Below are 15,306 nucleotides of genomic sequence, written 5' to 3'. Positions count from 1 at the left end.
CTCTGAATTCACAGGCGGCCACATTCTACAGTTCTTAGCTAATAAACCCTTGCACAGGGCATATTAGAAACAGAATTAAAATGCACTGGATTAAACTTCCATTAAAAAACCCACATTTTGCATAAAGAGGAAACTTCACAGAACTGGAAGTGAAACATTAATCTCTGATCTACAACATTCAGCTATCATAATGAACCAACATCTGTGCCTGGAAGAAAAAGGGCACATGTTCAGAATGAGATTCGAGACAAGTGTGGCTCAGAGAAGCTTCTGGATGCCTAGATTTACTTCACACAAAGCTTGTGGCTATTAACAAAACACACACACACACACCCCTATATTCAGACCAAGGTTCTGAAGAGAGACTTGGACTCTTTACACAAAATCAAGCTGTTAAGTATTCACAAGAGCCTCAATGGCCATTTTTACAGGGTTACTTGTAAAAATACTATTATTTAGTGCCACTGCTCGAGACATTTGATTTACTACTCTATAAAACCTATTTCCATTTGTTTGCAGTGGCTAGCTCTGCTACTTACTGAGAAATCCTTATGTAAAGATTGTTTACTTTTGAGTTTGTATCAGACCAGTTGACATTCCATTAGAATCTTGTGTAAACTCAAAGCCATGGAACCTACTATAATGATGCTTCTCCACTCCCTCTAGAAAGTCATGTAATGCAGAATAGATAAGGAAAATACAAGTTTAAAATCCAAAAAGTAGAATTCCTGAGCACAACAGGTTCTACTCAGGGTAGCCTTTAAGTACACCACCACCACCTCTTATTCAGACTCCTTGAGCATGCAGTGGAACAGATACCAAGCAATGTTGGTTTTATGGCATCCCTTAAAGTCCCATTGTAGGTTTCTACTCCTGACGGAGTTCTGATTAGATGGAGAGTCTCCACCTGAGAAACACCAGTTTGCTTTAATCAAGCACTTCGATGCTGGTGCTATGAATTCTGCTGGTCTACAGACAGTTCAGCTTTATAAAATAAATCCTTGATACCAGAAATATTCCTGCTTGTTCTCTCTCTAGGACACTTATTCTGTCAAATAGTTCTGACAACCAGCAGCACCCAGGGGCAATCCTATGCTTTGAATGCTAATGTTTCAGATTTGACCATTCCTCTATTGTTGTAACCTATTACTGCAGTTGCAGCATAGTGCAAACTGAGGCCTGGTCTACACTACAATTTTAGGTCGAATTTAGCAGCGTTACCTTGATTTAAGCCTGGACCTGTCCACACGACGAAGCCCTTTTTTCCCTCAACTTTAATGGCTCTTTAAATTGATTTCTTTACTCCACCTCTGATGAGATTAGTGCTGAAATTGACCTTGCTCGGTCAAATTTGGGGTAGTGTGGATGCAATTCGACAGTATTGGCCAGAGTGCTCCATTGTGACCGCTCTGGACAGCGCTCAACTCAGATGCACTGGCCAGGTAGACAGGAAAAGACTACAAACTTTTGAATTTCATTTCCTGTTTGCCCAGCATGAAGAGCACAGGTGACCATGCAGAGCTCGTCGCACAGGTAACCATGATGGAGTCCCAGGACTGCAGAAGAGCACCAGCATGGACCGAACAGGAGGTATAGGATCTGCTCACCATATGGGGAGACGAATCCATGCTAGCTAAACTCCGCTGCAGTAAACGAAATGCCAAAAAACATTAGAAAAAGTCTCAAAGGGCATGAAGGACAGAGGCCATAACAGGGTCGCACAGTAGTGCCGTATGAAAATTAAGTAACCAAGGCAAGCCTGCCACAAAGCCAGAGAAGCAAACTGAAGGTCCAGGGCAGAGCTGCAGACATGCTGTTTCTACACCGAGCTGAATACCATGCTGGGGGCTGCAGCCACCACTACCCCAACCCTGTGCTTTGACTCTGCCAATGGAGAATCATGCAACACGGAAGCAGGTTTTGGGAACGAGGAAGATGAAGAAATTAAAGATGCTCACAGCAAGGAAGCAGAGAAACCGGTTTCCCCCCCAACAGCCAAGATACGTTTTTCACCCTGGACCTGGAGCCAGTACCCCCCGAAACCCACCCAAGGCGTGCTCCTGGACCCTGAGGGCAGACAAGGGACCTCTGGTGAGTGTACCTTAGTAAATATTAAGCATGGTTTAAAAGCAAGCGTGTTTAATGATTAATCTGCCCTGAAATTTGTGGCCAGTACAGCTACTGGAGAAGTCTGTCAACATGTATGGGGATGTAGCGGAAATCCTCCAGGGACATCTCCAGAAAGCTCTCCTGGATATCTCCCAAAGCCTTTGCAAAAGGTTTCTGGGGAGAGCTTTCTAATTCCATCCACCATGGCAGTACACTACCACGCCAGGCCAGTAGCACAAAGTCTGGAATCATTGCATAACAAAGCATGGCAGCATATGGTCCCGGGGTTTGCTGTCATTCAGACAACATCCATTCCTTCTCTCTGTGTTATCCTCAGGTGAGTGATATTCATGGTCACCTGGTTGAAATAAGATGCTTTTATTAAGGAGACAGACATTCAGAGGTGCCCGCTCCTGCTCGGCTGTGCTGAACAGAAATGTTCCCTGCTGTTAGCCACACGGTGGGAGGAGGGGTGATCATCCTAGAGAATTGGGGGGGGGCGGGAATTTAGGTTTGTGCTGCATGCTAACCTGCAAACTGCAGCCCCTCCTTTTAAATTGCAAACTTATTTTAAACTGCCAACCCAACGGCTGCTTGGTATGGGAAGTGAGGGCACTGCTGTTTGAAACCACTCTCATACGTTATGAGGGTTAAAGCAGCAAAAAGACTGTGGGTTACCATGGCTGCCTGCAAGCCGAATTCTGTTGCCTGGCACTGCGTGAGTGATCTCACACCACACTGGCAGGCCCTCAATGTAAGAGGCAAAATGAGACCTTGCAACGAAAGCACGTGCTGTGTAATGTGAACAGAAAGGTTTAACGAGACAGAGCGATCCTATTGTTCTCTTAAAACGTGTCTTTCACTACCAATCTCCCTTCCCCTCCCCCTCCACCAGCTGCAAATGTTTCTCCTTCACAGAGGCTAGCAAAGATTAGAAGGCAAAAAAAACAGCACTCGGGATGAGATGTTCTCAGAGCTACTGCTGTCCTCCCACACTGATAGAGCACATCAGAATGTGTAAAGGCAGCCAATGTCAGAGTGCAGGAAAGCACAATAGGAATATGAGGAGAGGTGGTGGCTGAAGAGGATAGGTGGTGACAGAAGGCAAGAGTCGATGCTCCGACTGCTGGAGCATCAAACTGATATTCTCCAGCGTATGGCTGAGCTGCAGAAAAGGCAGCAGGAGCACAGACTGCTGCTACAGCCCCTGTGTAATCAACTACCCTCTGCCTCAAGTCCCATAGCCTCCTCACCTAGACGCCCAAGAACGCGGTGAGTGGACCTCTGGCCACCCAGCCACTCCACCCCAGAGGATTGCCCAAGCAACATAAGGTTAGCCTTCAATAAGTTTTGAAGTGCAGTGTGGCGTTATCCTTCCCTACCCCATGCTTCCCTCACCCCCACCCCTCCCGGGCTACCTTCGCAGTTAGCCACCTATTTATGTGATGAATTAATGAAGAATGCATGAATGTGAAGTAAGAATAACTATTGCCTCTGCAAGCGGTGATCGAAGGGGGATGGGGAGGGTGTTTAGCTTACAGGGAAGCAAAGTGAACCAGGAGGGGCGGGGGCCGTCGGTCATCAGGGAGAAACAAAACAGAACTTTCACCCCATAGCCTGGCCAGTCATGAAACTGGTTTTCAAAGCTTCTCTGGACAGCACATCCTGCTGTGCTCTTCTAACCGCCCTGGTGTCTGGCTGTGAGCAATCAGCAGCCAGGCTATTTGCTTCAACCTCTCACCCCACCATAAGAATCTCCCCCTTCCTCTCAGAGATTGTGGAGCGCACAGCAAGCAACAATGGGAATATTGGTTTCGCTGAGGCCTATCTGAATCAGTAAACTGCGCCAGCACGCTTTTAAATGTCCGAAGCACATTCTGCACTTGCTCAGCCTATGGTTGAACAGCTCCTGACTACTGTCCAGGCTGCCTGTGTATGGCTTCATGAGCCATGGCATTAAGGGGTAGGCTGGGTCCCCCCAAGGGTAACTATAGGCATTGCAACATCCCCAACGGTTATTTTCTGGTCTGGGAAGTAAATCCCTTGCTGCAGCTGTTTAAACAGATTAGTGTTCCTGAAGACACAAGAATCATGAACCCTTCCCGGCCATCCCACATTGATGTTGGTGAAGCATCCCTTGTGATCCACCAGTACTTGCAGCACCATTGAAAAGTACCCCTTGCGGTTTATGTACTGGGTGGCCTGGTGCTCCGATGCCAAGATAGGGATATGGGTTCCATCTATCGCCCCACTACAGTTAGGGAATCCCACTGCAGCAAAGCCATCCAACATGACTTGCACATGTCCCAGAGTCACTACCTTTGGTAGCAACAGCTCAGCGATTCCTTTGGCTACTTGCATCACAGAACCCCCACAGTAGACTTGCCCACTCCAAATTGATTCCCGACTTATCGGTAGCTGTCTGGCGTTGCAAGCTTCCACAAAGCTATCGCCACTTGCTTCTCAACTGTTAGGGCTGCTCTCATCTTGGTATTCTGGTGTTTCAGGACAGGGGAAAGCAAGTCAAAGTTCCATGAAAGTGCCCTTATGCATGCGACAGTTTCGCAGCCACTGGGAAATGTCCCAGACCTGCAACACTATGCAGTCCCACCAGTCTGTGCTTGTTTCCTGGGACCACAAGCAGCGTTCCACAGCATGAATCTGCCCCATTAACACCGTAATGTGCACGTTGCTGGGACCCATACTTTGAGATGTCTATGTCCTCAGTCTTGTCACCACGCTGCTGTAGCCTCCTTGCCTGGTTTTGCTTTGGCAGGTTCTGCATATACTCCAGAATACTGCGCATGGTGTTTACAGTGCTCACAATTGCCAAGGTGATCCGAGTGGGCGCCATGATCCCAGTGCTATGGCATCTGGGCTGAAAAAAAGGTGAGAAACGATTGTCTGCTCTGACGGAGGGAGGGGCGACTGACAACATGGCTTACAGGGAATTACAGTCCACAAAGGGGGTGGCTTTGCATCAACACAGGCAACTGTCACACAGAATTGCCCCCTCAAGGATCGAACTCAAAACCCTCGGTTTAGCAGGCCATTGATATCATGGAGGGAGGGAGGGAGGGAAGAAAAAACAAAATCTGGTCTATTTCTTGTTTTGATCCACTCCATCTATCTTTTACAACTTTAGGGTGGCAGCAGACGGTGCAGTTTGACTGCTAGCCATCATCATCTCCTTGGTGCTTGGCAGATGGGAATGACCTCGCAGAGTCACTCCCATATCTGCCTAGGTGCCCCGACTGACCTCACCAAAGTCAGTTAAAAGAGCACCCAGGAATACGATGACAAAAGGCAATGAGCTGCCGCTGTGTAGCAATGCAGTCCCATGTCTGCCAGCACCCAGGAGACTTACGGTGACGGTCAGCTGTGTGGGTTCCATGCTTGCTGTGGTATGGCGTCTGCACAGGTAACCCAGGGAAAAAAAGACGTGAAACGATTGTCTTCCATTGCTGTCATGGTGGGGAGGGATGGAGAGGGGGGCCTGACAACATTTACCCAGAACCACCCGCTACACTGTTTTTGCCCTATCAGGTATTGGGATCTCAACCCAAAATCCCAATGGGCAGCGGAGACTGTGGGAACAGTGGGATAGCTACTCACAGCTACCCACAGTGCAATGCTCCGGAAGTCGACGCTAGTCTCGGTACTGTGGATGCAGTCTGCCAACTTAATGCGCTTAGAGCATTGCATGGGGACACGCACAATCAACTATATAAAAACAATTTCTAAACACAACTTCTATAAATTCAACCTATTTTGTAGTGTAGATGTACTCCGAGTCTAAACTCAGTTTAGATAGGGGAATAAGCCATTGGACTGTTCACCATGTATTATGCTTTGGTCTGTTAAAGCTTTGATTTCAGTTGTAGCTAACACTTATAAAAGAGATTCAGTTTTGGTCAATTTATGAGGAGAGATTAATGAAACTGGGACTAGAGGCGGCTAAAGGGAGATATGCTTGAGGTCTATAAAATGACTGGTGTAGAGAAAGTAGATAAGGAAGTGTGTTATGAGAAATAGTAAACAAGAACTAGGCGATCACCAAATGAAATTAAATAGGCAGCAGGTTTAAAAACAAAAGGAAGTCTTTCTTCACACAACGCAGTCAACCTGTGGAACTCCTTGCCAGAGGATGTTGTGAAGACCAAGACCATAACAGGGTTCAAAAAAAGAACGAGATAAATTCATGGAAGATAGGTCCATCAATGGCTATTAGACAAGATGAGCAGGAATGATGTCCCTAGCCTCTGTTTGCCAGAAGCTGGGAATGAGCAACAGGGGATGGAGCGCTTGATGATTACCTGTTCTGTTCATTGTCTGAGGCACCTGGCACTGGCCACCGTCAGAAGACAGGATACTGAGATAGATGGACCTTTTGTCTGACCCAGTAGGGCATTCTTATGACACTGGTTTCACTTGACCCATGTCACTTAAAAATCCTGAATACCAGGAAGAAACTGCTTCTTCACAAGAATTCCATATAAAATTCATCCTCTTGCACTATACATTTGTGCTGTTACTACTGTTGGTACTACACTGTGCTGTTTGACATTAGTTTAAAACTGCCAAACCCAGGCATATTTGTAAACCAAATTCTTGAAAGCAGAACACACATATGGATTTTACAAAATAAAGATCACAGGTGGCAACATTTAATACCTACTGTTTCTTTAAAGACGAAAAGTCTTAAAATCCCACTGATTTGTTTGGAGTATTCAGCCAGCTAACCACAAATTACTAGGTGGCTAGCATCACAAGGAACGCTGCACTTATTTAGCCTCTGCTCTAGATTACTGACCCACTTAAGAAAGGCTAAGCATCCCTGCTGTGCAATCCCAACATGCATTCCATGTGTTTCTGCTTTCTCAGAACTCTTATATTGTTTGATAGAACTTATTTTAAATTACATGAACAGCTTTTCAATGAACATTGTACGTTATAAAACACTCATATGAAGTTTATTTAGTATACAGCCACCTTGACAGACCAGATGTAAGAATTAAAATTGGTTCCAGGAACAAGTAAGATTTGAGAAGTGTATGCAGTCTTATGATATTACTTGACAAAACGAACAAAAAGAAAAGGTTATTTAAACTCAGTCAAGTCTACACTACAAAGTTAGGCTGAGGTAAGCCACCTTGCACTGACCTAGCTGTGCATGTTTCTATACTTAAATGTGTCTCCCACGGACGTAAACATCCCCATTACACGCACAGTAAGACCACCTCCCAAAACAGCATTGAGCCAGGGTTGATGTACTGAGGTCAATGCAACACTAGAGTACACACCGTGTTACGGATGTTAAACCTAAGAGCCCTCCAGCAGCTGTATTACAATGCCTGACAAATGTAAATTCCACTGCCCAGAGGCCCTGGACACCAAAAGTTCCCTCTCCTCTTTAAAGCCCAACACTTTTTCCTGATTATCCAGTTTGGCAAGCACAGCTAGCAGCTCTGCAGTCATGAGCAACTGCCCAACTAACCATGCCAACTACATGTGCCAAGGCAAACTGCATCTGGAGTAGACAGGAGATATTGGATCTCCTCTGCCTATGGGAAGAAGAGGTTGTGCAAGCACTGCAATGGACCAGTGGTCATAGTTTTCTCTGTGTGGCCCTTGGCTTCCCTCAAATCTTCAATAATTCCCAATTTCTGATTTAGATTCATTACTTCCCCTTTCTTACATTTGTTATACACCTTTCACCCATCCCCCCACCACACACTTCCAAAAGCTGCTTTCACTTCCCCTCTAACCCCTGGTCAGTTTTTAAAACAATATGGCGGCCTCCTTCCTCAACTGGGGCATCGAGGTAAGTGTTATGTGGTTCCAATTGTTCTTATTCAGAAAAATGTGTTCTTCCTCTCTGATCTGGCTCAAATTGTTTTCAGCTTGGTCTTTTAGTATGGCCAGTTTCAAAGTACACATGACTTTATTCTACTTGCACATTATACACATGATCACGTCCTATTCACTTGTGCTTAAGATACTGTTGTATTAGCCTTGTCTTAGCAGTTAAATAGTAACCAACCACAGAGTTAAAAAAGAATTCCCCTGTGTTGGCTACAACAATGTGTTTTGCATAAGGAAACATCTATAATGTTTAGAAATTCCAAAGATATTTCAGTACTGGCCACATGAGACCTTCAGCATATCACTCAAGCTGACATCCCTCTCATGATCATGCAACTCTCTCTCCACATTACATATCAGTGTGTAAAGAGGCAGTCATCCTACTCCCCAATTTAAAGTTGAAGATCCAGATTCTGCAGAGGAAGTTGTTACAATGCACTGCAGTGAAGAACAGTAACACTGCAGTGGTAGAGTTCACGGAAGACAACAGTTGAATTCAGAAAGTCAACTTTTAAAAGACAAATTCTTATTCAGCAGTTTTAGTATAATCATCTATGGGGTTTTTTGGTTGTTTTTTTTTATTCGGACATCTCAGCAACTGCAGTGTTCTGGGACTCTAAGATGACCACATTTAGTAGATGGGGGAGACTTGAGGTATTTCCAGTAAGGAATACACCTTCTGGGGAGTAGAGCATCCTCAGTGCCCATAAGCCTGCAATCTTCTAGTCCCAGAAGTGGAAGGGCCACATGCACTTCATAAAACCAGGGTTTATGAAACTAAACAGTATGGAACATCTCTCTGGGTTCCAGATTCTTACTCCTAAGGTAGTCAGAAGGGACCAAGCAACTATTCAGTCTTTTAATTTATTTATTTTTATAATCAGACAAGCAAAGATGTTGAGTGCATGGATATTGCTTTCCAGTGAGTTTTGAGTTGATGTGCTAGGACAACGAGGCACAGAGGCAGTACTCTGAAGAACAAACTTGGAATAATCTGAATTTGAATCTCAGCAATACAGAGATTGCACTTCAGTTTGATATGACGGCTGCTTATGGCAGTGGTCCCCAATGGGGTGCACGTGGGTTCCATGGTGCCTGCCAGGGCATCTGTGTGCACCCGGGTACTGGCTGGTGGACAAGCATCCGCCAAACCACCACCAAAAAGCGGAATCACCGCCAAAATGCTGCCAATTTTCAGTGGCATTTCAGCAGTGACATCTCTTGACATTGCTGCTTCTCAGCAGCATTTTGGCTGATGCTTGCCTACCAGCCATGGTCCTAGGTGGCTCGTCATCCAGCACCCGCCACCCGGAAAAGGTTGGGGACCACTGGCTTAAGTGAACAAAAGATTTAATATAGGAACATACTGGGTCAGACCAGCGATCCAGCTAGTCCTGTACCCTCTTTTCTGGCACTGGTCGGTGCCAGATGCATCAGAGGGCATGAACGGAAGAGGGCAATCAAGAGATCCATCCCACCATCCAGTCCCAGCTTCTTGCAGTCATTAGTCAATCAAGAAACACTTAAACTGACAATGGATCTTGGGAAACTCCAAACCACATTAAAAAGTCTTCCTGTGAGCAATGTCAGCTGCCTGTAAAAACTGAGTCACGCATAGACATGTGACTTGCCCATGTGACTCCCAACTCCATTTTTGCTGTAATTTTCCACAGTAAGAACAAAGAGGTGTTCTTACACCTGGAGGAGACTATAAAAGGCTGATGCCTCATATCCATCTTGTCTTCAATACTGCTTCATACCCCTGGAAGGACTTTGCTACAAACTGAAGCTTTGAACAAAGGACTGAAGGACCCATCCCAGCTGTGGATGTACTGTAGAGACTTGATTCGTATCTGCAGTTTATTCCAGCACTGACCCAAGTACAAGCCTGTACAAGCCTGACCCAAGAACTTTGCCATTCCTGTATGTAATTTGATTTCATTTAACCAATCCTAGCTCTCATCCATATCTTTTTCCTTTTATGAATAAACCTTTAGATTCTAAAGGATTGGCAACAGCGTGATTTGTAGGGAAGATCTAATTTGTATAATGACCTTGGTCCGGAGCTTGGTCCTTTGGGATTGGGAGAACCTCTCTTTTACTGCGGTATTAGTTTTCACAATCATTCATTCATCCCCATGAGTGGCACTGGTGGTGATACTGGGAAACTGGTGTGTCTAAGGGGAATTGCCTGTGGTTAGCCAGTGGGGTAAAACCAAAGTCCTCTGTCTGGCTGGGTTGGTTTGCCTTAGAAGTGGAAAAACCACAGCTTTGGGCTGTAACTGCCCTGCTCTAAGCAATTTGTCCTGAATTGGCACTCAGTTGGATCCCACCAGAATCGGCATAGTTACAGTACTCATCGTTTTTGTTCCCCTTCTCTGAAACATTTCCAATTCCTATATTTATTTTTAAAAGGGGGCAACCATGACTGCATGCAGTATTCAAGATGTGGGCATACTGCAAACTTAGACAGGGAAATAATATTTTCTGTCTTATCTCTTTCCTAATGGTTCCTAACATTGTTAGCTTTTTTGACTGATGCAGCACATTGAGCAGTTTTCATACAACTATCCACAATAACTCCAGGATTTCTTTCCTTAGTGCTTACAGCTAAGTTAGAACATCATTTTGTATATATAGCTGGGATAATATTTTCCAAAGTGCATTATTTTGCATTTATCAACTCTGAATTTCAACCACTAAATTTTATCACCCACTTTTGGGAGAGCCCTTTAACTCTTCACAATTTGCTTTGGACTTAACCATTTTGACTAATTTTATATCTGCAAATTTTCCCACCTCAACCTTCACCCTCTTTTCCCGATCATTTATCATTTTATTGAAGGGCACTGGCCCAAGCACAGATCCTCAGGGGACTGCGCTATTTACCTCTCCCCATTCTGAGAAAGGAAACAAAGAGTAGGAATAAATGGTCCAATCTTTTAACCAGTTACAGATCCATGATGGGTCCTTCCCACTTATCCTATGCCTGCTTATTCTGCTTAACAGCCTTTGGTGAAAGACTTTGTCAAAGGCTTTCTGAAAGCCGAAGTACACTATACCAGGGGTCGGCAACCTTTCAGAAGTGGTGTGCTGAGTCTTCATTTATTCACTCTAATTTAAGGTTTCACGTGCTGGTAATACATTTTAATGTCTTTTTAGAAGGTGTCTCTCCAAGTCTATATATTATATAAACTAAACTATTGGTGTATTATAAAATAAACAGTTGTCAAAAAGTTTAAGAAGCTTCATTTAAAATTAAATTAAAATGTTGATCTTACGCCGCCAGTCTGGGGTTCTGTTCACCTAGGGCGGCAGCGGGCTGAGTGGGACCTGCGGCCAGGACTCTGGCTGGCACGGGTCCGGCAGCCAGAACCCCAGACCGGCAGCAGGCTGTGATATGTAATGTGTTAGTTCTGCAATTTCATATTTGAGTTCCTTCAGAACTCTTGGATGATCACTATCTGGTCCCAGTGGCTTATTAATGTTTAATTTGTTCTAAAATCTCATCTAGCAACCCCTCTGTCTGGGACTGCTCCTCAGATCTGTCACATAAAAAAAGATGGCTCAAGGGCAGAGGGGGAGGGATCTCTCCTATCTACTCTGCAGTGAAAATTGATGCAAAGAATTCATTTTGCTTCTCCACAAAGACCTTGAATTCCTTGAGCGCTTCTTTAGCACCTCAGTTATCTGGTGACCCCGCTGACTGTTTAGCACTGTAGTCTTCCCACTTCTGATTAACTGTACTTAAAAAAATTGCTGTTAGATTGTCTTTTGCTACTTGCTCTTCAGAATTTTTTTTTGACCTGCCTATTTATACCTTCAGATGTCAAGAGCCAAAGTTTGTGCTCTTTTCCGTTTTCCTCATTAGGATTTGACTTCCAATTTTTAAAGGAAGTCTGTCTCTGACAACCTCTTTTTAGTTGTAGTAGTATTTTTAGTCCTCGTGCTTTTTTAAAAAAAAAAAGTTATACACATGTAGTTTGAACCTCTATTATAGTATTCTTAAGATGTTTCCATGCCCTTTGCAGACATTCCACTTAATTTATAATTGACTGTAATCCTCATTTTTGGTAGCTCTTTTTTGAAGCTAAATGATTATGTGGTGGGTTTCTTTGGTATCTTCTCTTCCAAGGGCATTAAATTTAAATTACAATATGGGTGCTATTACCGAATGGTTCTGCTATCTCCACCTCTTGTGCCAGACCCCATGCTTCACTTAGGACTAAATCAAAATATTGCCTCTTTGGGTTCCAGAACTAGCTGCACCAAGAAGCAGTCATTAATGGTGTCTAGAATCGTTCCCTGCATCCTGTCCTGAGGTGATATTTCCTGGTCAATATGGGGATAGTTGAAATCCCACAGTATTGAGTGTTCTCCTAGAGCATTTCACAATCACCATCACTATCCTGGTCAGGTAGTCACTAGCATATTCCGATTGTTATACTCATTTACGCACGTAATTTCTAGCTAGAGAGATTCTATGGCACCATGTGATAAATTTAAGATAATCTAAAAGAAAGCAGAGTCAAACATAGCATAGTGCCACTGCCCCAGCAGCACAACCTACTTTGCCATTCCTATATATTTTGTACCCAGCGTTACCATGGTATTTCATTCAGCACCGACTACTTTCAGTTACTACTCTGCCACAAAGAGGGTGCACAAACACGAGAAGTTATCCTAAGGAATGCAGTGATAAACTGACATGCTACTTAAAATACTCATCTTACATGAAAGTACATAAACCCAAAGCTAGAAAATGCAAGCTAGTTCAAGACGTTTGGACAACTCAGTTTACATTTTAAGTGTTAGGCCTTCTAGAAATCTACCAGAGGTGTCTCAAAAGATTAACAATTTGGCCAAAAGTTGAATCCAACTTTTTAATCAATGTAGACCCAATATGGCATAATCAGATTTTGAAGAATCAAAGCTCATTTAAAAAAATTCTAGGCCTTATGGGAGCAGAGAACTTTCCAAAAGTTAACTGATTGCAAATTGCCAAACAGACATCCAAAACAAAAAAGCCACTTAATTGCTCCAACAGGTGTGAATTCTACCCGAGCCTACTAAAGACAAGAAAGAACACGTGTCTAGAAAATACATTTCATTAGACTAGATTGTATGAGGAAGGGGATGGGAATGAAGTCCACATAAGTGAGTTGCTGAAGGGAAGAAAGAATGGAGATAAAAATAGTAGTAGGCCCAAAATGTGACAAAAAGGCTATGCCATAGGCAACAAGGGATGTAAAAGCTATTACGACATAAGGGTTATAATCTGCCCTTGAAGTGTGATAGCCATCCATTAAACAGTCAAAGTTCTACGGTGCATTAAGAGCTGTATGCAGTTTTAAGTTTATACACCAGCCCATGTGTCCTAATTAAACAGAATTCAACCTCTCAAAAACAGGTGCAACACTCTTGCTTAAGCAGCTCCTTAGTCTTAATAGAGTTCCTATGTGCTTAGAGAGTTCCCATTTCATAAGGTCCGGCAGAAAGTTTTTTCAGAGCAAAAAAACAAGGCACCTGCGAAGTGCTCCCATATTGACTTTCCGAAAAGAGTTTAATGAAAATAATGCACATGCCTCAGTGGTATATACATAATATGGATCTACAACAAAAGTATGATCCTTTCACACAGGAGCTGCTATGAATAAAGTTGAGAAAGTTAAAGAGAAAAAAATAGAAGTAATTCACTCATCTCTCAATATAAAGCACAAGAGATGTACTCCAAGTTAATAGGAATTGCTTTCATTAACTGGTAAGAACGAATAAGTACACAGTAAGTTTTCTCACAGCAAAATGCCTCAGGGCATATGAGATTTCCCATCCAAGAGTGGGTGGGGGCGCTACAGATTGTACAACTGACATGAGTTTAGCATACACCAAAAGATGACCTTTACACACAATTAGCTGACTGAAGTGTTGACCAAGGAAAAACAAAGTCAATTTTACACTGGAAGTGCAGGTTCTGTAGGCCCTTCCAGGGCTGTTAACTGAAAGAATCAAAGAAAATGCTACAAACTAATAGCTCACAGAACCATTCTGCATAAGTGGGGATCAAGATAGAAATTTTAACTGGCACGTCTTAAAATATTTGTCCTATTGAAGATTAAGATTTTATGAAGAACACTGTTCAACTGTAAATATTAAAATAAGCACTGAGACATGTTAAGCTACTAGTTTTCAAAGAAAAAGGTTACATATTTTGAAGCATGTTACTTACACAGTTAATGGTCTGTAGGGATGATTTAAAAATAGGTGTCTAATCAGTCACTCGTTAAGTAGTTTGAAATTATTTCAAACTTGACTGCACTTACCTTGGTATTGTAACACATTTTGTATTGCAGTTCTGAGTGGTGATTGCTTTCTCAAGCTCATCTAGTTGTCCTGTTTTCTTGAGCTTCTTGACCAAGCTTTTCACTGCCTTCTCACACCATTTTTCCTCTTGACCATTCTGCTCACCACCACCAGCCCCTCCAGAACCACCAGCTGATTTCTTCCACCCCAGCAGTCTCTTCACAACTGGTGGAGTGAATGGCAATATGGATGACATGTTCTCCAAAACAGCACTCTGTGTCCAATAAGTTAGCTGCCCTATCCAACCTAGGGAAAGAAAGAATGACACATTAGCACCTAGTTTTTAGTGGGGCAGATGCCTTGGTAAGACTCTTTTACATCTAGATACAGCAGAACTTGGGGATATTCTAGAATGCCTAGTCCAACAATTGAAGTGTTTGTTTTTAACTAGAAGACAGCATTAATTTTCTCTGTTACCTTCACAGACTAGATTTCAGTCAGGTACAAAAGTCTCCCCCAATATGTAAGCAGTAGCTAACCATCCATCCTCTCCCTCCAAACCCACACCATATACCTATGACATTCTCATACTGTATTGTGAAAGTTCTAAAAGTCACAATACACTCCTGTTCTCAACTGTTTAAATGAAGGCAAGGGATTTGAACAGAAGAGTGTCTCGTTCTATAACTTGCCTCTGACTAGTGCAGAAATCAGTTTGTTTTTGCATTAGATCTATAGTTTTCTACTTATACCACTTGTTAAGTTAATATTAAAAAAATTAATCCATTCATTTTACAGGTAGCAGTTCAATAAATACAATGGAGTTTTAAAGCAGCGACTCATCTAGATGTTATTAAGAGGACATAGTACAGAATAATCCTCCAAACTGAGCAGATTATACAAATCCAATTCATTTGTTCACTAAGTTTTGATAAATTTGACAAGATATATTCCAAGGTACACATTTTGTCCAGCTCGGAGTAAGATGTCGCTTACTTAATTCATGACTTGGACATGTCACGATCATTGTTG

At 43.1% G+C, this 15,306-nt stretch overlaps 1 protein-coding gene across 1 annotated transcript in view; it reads right to left on the bottom strand.

Moving 5' to 3' along the window:
• Window positions 1-14,444, bottom strand: part of SMAD2 (SMAD family member 2) — a 72,739-nt gene extending 58,295 nt beyond the window's left edge. Inside the window, 1 exon segment of the mRNA XM_030566035.1 lies at window positions 14,295-14,444. Coding sequence (XP_030421895.1) covers window positions 14,295-14,355 — 61 coding nt within the window. The 5' untranslated portion in view covers window positions 14,356-14,444.
• Window positions 14,445-15,306: the final 862 nt, after the last annotated feature.

The sequence above is a fragment of the Gopherus evgoodei genome, chromosome 6 (assembly GCF_007399415.2).
Source record: "Gopherus evgoodei ecotype Sinaloan lineage chromosome 6, rGopEvg1_v1.p, whole genome shotgun sequence".
NCBI classification, from domain to species: Eukaryota; Metazoa; Chordata; order Testudines; family Testudinidae; genus Gopherus; species Gopherus evgoodei.
The sequence above is the reverse complement of the archived record's forward strand: the minus strand, read 5'-3'. Positions and strand labels throughout refer to the sequence as shown.